The sequence below is a fragment of the Artemia sp. Qi Xiang Cuo genome, chromosome 7 (assembly GCF_049724085.1).
Source record: "Artemia sp. Qi Xiang Cuo chromosome 7, ASM4972408v1, whole genome shotgun sequence".
NCBI classification, from domain to species: Eukaryota; Metazoa; Arthropoda; class Branchiopoda; order Anostraca; family Artemiidae; genus Artemia; species Artemia sp. Qi Xiang Cuo.
In genome coordinates, this window is record NC_142800.1 from 33428245 (window position 1) to 33434608 (window position 6364).

The window sequence follows — 6364 nt, forward strand, 5'->3', positions numbered from 1 at the left end:
TTCATATGTCTGTATCAAGTCACATGACATGTAATTAGTTCGTATGGCTCCAAGGTAGCGCTCCCAGGGATCTGATTTCTACATAACGTTAGAGGTAATTGATTTCGAGATAACCCAAGGAAAGGAGGTTACACTTATATAATTACATATTTTATTTTCTGGCGTTCAGAGAGTGGCGTGGTCACCCATTTATCTATCCCCCCCCCCTTTTCGCAGCCGGCGCAGCCCTCGACGGCACGAGACAAGCTATAACGGCTCGGAAGATGCGATCGTAATATTCCCCGGCGGAACCTTTGATCTTCTTATCATTTTTATAGTTTGCTTAGCCTATCACTTGACCTAAGAAAAAATTCACCCGGCTGAAACGTCACAATCTTTAGCGCTATAAGCGGCACTATCGAAGAGCTTATAAGGTGTAAGTTCGCAGCCTTAAGGCACAATATCACATTCGACGCGGTCAATATGTTGAACGGAGTCACAATATGTTGAAGGAGTCACTATAGTTTGATGTCGACCTGTTCCAAATCCAAACTTCAATTCTCCTGTGATTAACCTAGGAATCACCGCAAAGGTGAATAGACGCAAGCCATGAACTAACAATTTTATAAGAGAACTGTGATCCCCAAGTGCACGAATGAACAATTTTATACGAGAAATACATTCTCTATGTGCCTTAAATTATTCCAAAAATGATATGCTGAGAAGAAAATAAACCCACTCCCAGTGTTCGACCCCTGAATGATAAGGCACCCTATGAACTATCAAAAAGCAAGTGAGAATGAACTCTGATAGCACACAGGCCGCTGATCCTACAAAAAAAAAAAAATTTAGCGATAAAAATTTTTAGGGCTGTCCTAATTGCGGTAATGAAGATTGACCGCGTCGAATGTGATATTGTACCTTAAGCCTGTGAACTTACACCTTATAAGTTCTTCGATAGTGCCGCTTATAGCGTTAAAGATTGTGCCGTTTGTGGCGTTAAAGGTCGCGCTGTTTCCGCCAGGTGAATTTTTCTTAGGTCAAGTGATAGGCTAAGCAAACTATAAAAATCATAAGAAAATCAAAGGTTCCGCCTGGGAATTTTACGATCGCATCGTCCGAGCCGTTATAGCTTGTCTTGTGCCGTCGAGGGCTGCACCGGCTGCGAAAAGGGGGGGGGGAAATAGATAAATGGGTGACCACACCACACGCTGAACGCGAGAAAATAAAATATGTAATTATATAAATGTAACCTCCTTTCCTTGGGTTATCACGAAATCAATTACCTCTAATGTTATGTAGAAATCAGATCCCTGGGAGTGTTACCTTGGAGGCATATGAACTAATTACCTGTCGTGTGACTAGATACAGACATATAAAATAAAATAAACACAAATAGAAAAACCAATGGATTTATTGTGACTTACATTTGAGGTGTACAACAGGGCTCACTTCAATTGACGGCAAATAATAACCAAATCTCTACAAATGACTGCATAATAATTTGAATCGCAATGCCTGAATGCCAATATAATTCTGATCCTAATAATCTTCCAAAAAGCACTTTTTACCTCACTATCAAACACAGTCCTCGTCCTGCGCTCTAAGAGCTGACCCATAATTGGCCTAAGTCCTGAGGCGGGCCAAACCCTCCGTCCAATAATCTGTCTTAAATTTTTTTGATGATTTAATCGTTCACACACTCTTATAACTTAGACCTCCGGCGAAAACATTGCATTTTGTAGTTTTTTTTATTACCACTCTTCTCGGCGAAATTCAAAACTGGATAGCGCCGTTCTTTGTCTGAGGCTAAAATGCAATTCTAATTTTGCTGATTAAGAACTTTTCTTTTTTTGAAACTAGATTTAAACTTAATTAGAGGAAGTCGGAATTATCTTTAGAAAGAATGAACTTTATTTTTGTATTTTAAATATATCACATTTTACTCACGGTACATCAAGTAGAATAACAAAATGGGTAATATTTTAGATAAAACTACTGAACTGCCTAATAAAAATGGGTAGTGAATTTTTGCCTTTTCAACTAATCAAATATTATGTCAAAATTTAGTTTCTTTAGACTATCTGATTGCAAGGATTTTTTTTTACAATTCGAATTGCAAAATCTGATTTTCTTTTCACGATCCCACAATCCAAAGCTATAACCCAGATTATCAATCGAACAGGCCTTAAATCACAAATTGATTATTAGGTTTCACCAAATATGTCAATCCTAGCATAATACATGGGCCAAAGTGTCCCTCAATTACATTGGATATCTAACAAAACTCGCCCGTCCGCGCAATGTCAATGGATTGGAAAACGCTCCGTTCGCGCTTGCAATAGATTTGATAACACGCCACCTGCGCAATGTCATTCAATATCATCAAACATAAGGAAGCCAAATCATCTGATCGGATGGCTTTTGAGGTTTGCAAAAATATTGAAGTGATAAATATGCGTAAGCATCAACAATTTGTGCTTAAATCGTCAACCTATGCGACTTGTGTGATTATGCTTTTATTCTTCGTGCTAACACAGCCTCTAGGTTAAATCTGTATCTATATACGAGCCATTCATACTAAGGAGTGGGATGAAGTGCCATGTTCCATTCAACAATACAACAATTCAAATGTCATACGTCAATCATGAAATTTTGTTTTCAAATGGGTATCAAAAGACGTTTTCAGTTGGCCTGCCCTCCCCCTCCCTAGAAAATATTCGGTGCTTGACCCCCTCTATGAAAGATCCTATCTGTTCTTATGTCTAAACTTCTCTGTTTGGAATTCCTCAACATCAGTGCCAGCTCCAAAGCTATGAAACTAGCTATCTTATTCTATTCTTTATCGTATTTATTATAGTAAATGTACTCCAGGCAAAAAAAAGATCTTTCACTAGATCATTACTATCTTATTCTATTCTTTATCGTATTTATTATAGTAAATGTACTCCAGGCAAAAAAAAAATTTATTTTCAATACTTTTTTACCGCATTTTTGGCAAGTGACTCTGAAATTATGTTTGCAATAAAAAAGAACCAAAAATATCGTATTTTTCGTATTGTGGCAATAAAGAATTTTCTTTCTACAGGAAAGCCAATGAAAAGCAAGAAGTCAAAGATCAATCCAGAAGTGTGGGTTTACGGCACAGCCATTTGGGGAACGGTAATACCTTTTCATGAAATTGAAATAATAATGCTGGGAGAAATCTTTTTTAATGTCTATCCTCCCCTCATTCCAAACAAGGTTAAACAAATAACCAAAATTTTGGCTTCTTCCTGCTCTAGGTTTTTTTTTAATTGTGTTTGAAAGAAACAGTTTATCACGAAAGTTAATATGAAGTCAAGTTTGAAATGTCAAACAAATTCAAATTGTAGAAAGTACATATGGAATTGCCGCTACCTTTAAACGTGTCTAAAAGCTAAAATGTGTTTTACATTTTCCTGCAAACGAAATAAATTTTGAATATTTCCCCATTTTTATTTGTTAAAAAATGGAAAATTTCTTCATTATTATTTCCCATTTTATTGTAAATCTAAAGCTGCTCGTACATTGGGCATTTTTCTTTTTAATGTAGTGTATTTGTGACGAGCAACTCGATGCTATTAGTCTAAATTGGCATTAATTTTCATTAATTTGTCCTTCCGTTTATATTCTTTTCTTTCAAAAATATAGAAAACAAAACAGCTGAATAAATTTCAATTCAATCCAGGTATATACAGTAGGTGAAAGCCTCCCTCCAGGAAATGTTGAGATCGGACTTGTTATTTCTTGTATTTAAATATAATTTGCCTATTTCTTCACCTCCAAACTCCTTAAATGGCCAGCTATGATAGAGATTAGAAATCCTTTGTTAAACATGTACAAGCTGTATTTTGCTTTTGGACTTGTGTTATAAAAATCTCTAAATGCTTTGGTGTAACTCTCTTAGAAATTGTAATCCATTTGTGATTATTTATTCAGTATGCAATGTTTTATTTCAAGAAACTAAATTGCAATCAAATCGATATTTGTATTTATTTATTGTAATACCAGCTTTTGTGACAACAGTGTTTTGCTCTTGAAATTCTGTATTTCAATGATAGCCTCAGAGTGATAATCAACAAATTCCGAGATCCTTTGAAACAAGCTGATGGCGATTGGAAGTCATTACTGAAATACGTTCTGTATTTCAGTAATTTTGTATTTTTCCCTACTGTAATTAGAAATTTGACAAAAAAAACCTGAAATACTAAGATTGGTTAAATAAAACGTAGGCCTACATTGTTTTGCTTTATTACAGACACGTTGTAATCTTGGCGTCAGAATTTTCGCTAGTAACCTAGCAACGGGTTCTCACTAAAATCAGGTCTTCTATTCCCTGGCTTGTGCTCCTTAGGATCTAAGTCGTGTAGTATCTTGCTAAATTTGGGAGCCAAAGGCATTTTATCTCGAGACAGCAGCTTGCTAAATCCGGTACACTAGGAAATCAGACACATTAAGTTTGTGTTGTGACATTTCTTTTTCTTTATTTGGTTCTGGGCTGTGGTTCCAGTCTACGAAAATGTCGGGGGGAAAGTATTTTAAAAAGAAGATACCGAAAAGAGAATTTTTAAATTTGGGATGGCGGCGTCAGAGATTTTTGAGGAAAAAAAATGCAAAAGTGTGTTTTTTGAAATCTAGAAGTGGGGTAAGAGGCGGGGGGGGGAGAAATTGGGAATCCGTTCTCATTCTCCAGATTGGTGTGACTAATATGAGGGATAGGGCCTTTGGGGATTTACCCTGCATTTTTTAAGCTATAGTAACCATAGGTACTTTTTCAGCCAGAACCGTTCCTAGGGTTGGTGGTACCCAGGACAAAATTAATTACAGCGCCCCTCCCAACTCAAATATAAGCAAAAAAAGCCGAATCAAAGAGAAAAAGTGGATAAAGTTTGTCAATTCACCAGCCCCCCCCTCCTACTAGGTCAAGGCATCTGGGTCAACCTCCCCGGTTTCCCCCTCCCCAAAGGAACGGCTCTGCTTGTAGCAAACATATATGTTTCTTCTTAAGTGACTTAAAGTCATTCTTATGGCTTTCAATGTTTGGACACAAGGGGAGGAAGAGTGGTGAAGGGAATAGAGGTTCTACATCGCCAAATATTTGTTCTCTTTTGTCTTTTATCTACATTATTGGCTATGTTTCCCAGGAAAACGGTTTTTGAAAGTGAGGATCCCATCGCTAACCATCATATATACTATTTTGTTAGCTACATTACTTTATTGATTTTACTGAGCACACCAATTAGCAATCGCACACCCGATACCAAAGTTAGTGCCGAATTAGGTACCGATGCTATTAAGATGTTTCCCTAACTATAGATTCATGGACTCTCGAACCGGGTATCGAATGAGTGACTTTAGTTTTATAGCTAAAAACCGAATGCAAAACGTTTTTTTGCTAAATCTATTTTTCCGAATTTTGAAGAGTTTTTCTATAGCTGAATCTCCTTTAATTTCACATTGCAAATTAATTTAATTTTTTTCATTTTTTTCTTTAATTTCATTCATGCAGCTAATTTACCTAATGCAATTAATTAATAATTAACATTAAATCATTGAGGACCATTTTCCGAGTAACATATGATTGATGATGAGTTAAAAGAGGTGTAACTCATCTGCTGCACGATGTAGGTCTAAGAAAATATGAGATTATTATATTTCCATTAGAAGACTATGTGGAAATTAAACTGCTTTTCCATATTCTGTTAGTAAAATAGCTTATTTTGCAGTCATTAATGTCCTTCTTTCAGCTTTACAGTATATTCTTTGGAGCATGGGCATCGTTTGCTGGAGTGGAAGGTATTATGTTTATGTCTACTTTATTCGTTACACCTATGTGCTGCAACTAAAACACAAGAGAGAGACAGACACTGAGAGGAAGAGAGAGTGAGAGCAAAAGATAGTAAGAAAGAGAAAGAGACAGATAGAGAAAGGAAAAAGGGTATAGCATGCTAGATAACTTGTTATATGAAGGTTTCAGTCTCAGCTTCGATTGGGATTTTTTATTCCAAAATTATAAACTAATAAATAAATGAAATGACATCTTCGAAAAAAGGTGTAACAGTAGTCTCGAAATTTGAAATGTCCTCTCTTAGGAACTATAAAAAAAAAAAAAAAAAAAACAAAAACAAAAAAAAAAAAAACAAAAAAAGCTTGACGGACTCCATTTTATCTATTAATGAAAATAGATCTTGATAATCAGTCTGTTGAAGTTCTGGATTTTCAAATTCATTATTATATAATGTGGTAAATTAAATTCTACTTAAAACAAAAGGTTTAATTTTTTTTTTTTTTTTTTTTTTTTTTTTTTTTTATCAAATAGAATTAGGATAGATTTATAAAGAGTTTTGCTTTAACCCTTTCAGTT

General features: G+C 35.4%; 1 protein-coding gene across 1 annotated transcript in view; it reads left to right on the plus strand.

Moving 5' to 3' along the window:
* Window positions 1–5995, plus strand: part of LOC148950179 (uncharacterized) — a 555619-nt gene extending 549624 nt beyond the window's left edge. The window contains exons 3-4 of the mRNA XM_089091800.1: window positions 3068–3141; window positions 5748–5995. Coding sequence (XP_088947926.1) covers window positions 3068–3141; window positions 5748–5887 — 214 coding nt within the window. The 3' untranslated portion in view covers window positions 5888–5995. The remainder of the gene's footprint in view (window positions 1–3067; window positions 3142–5747) is intronic.
* Window positions 5996–6364: the final 369 nt, after the last annotated feature.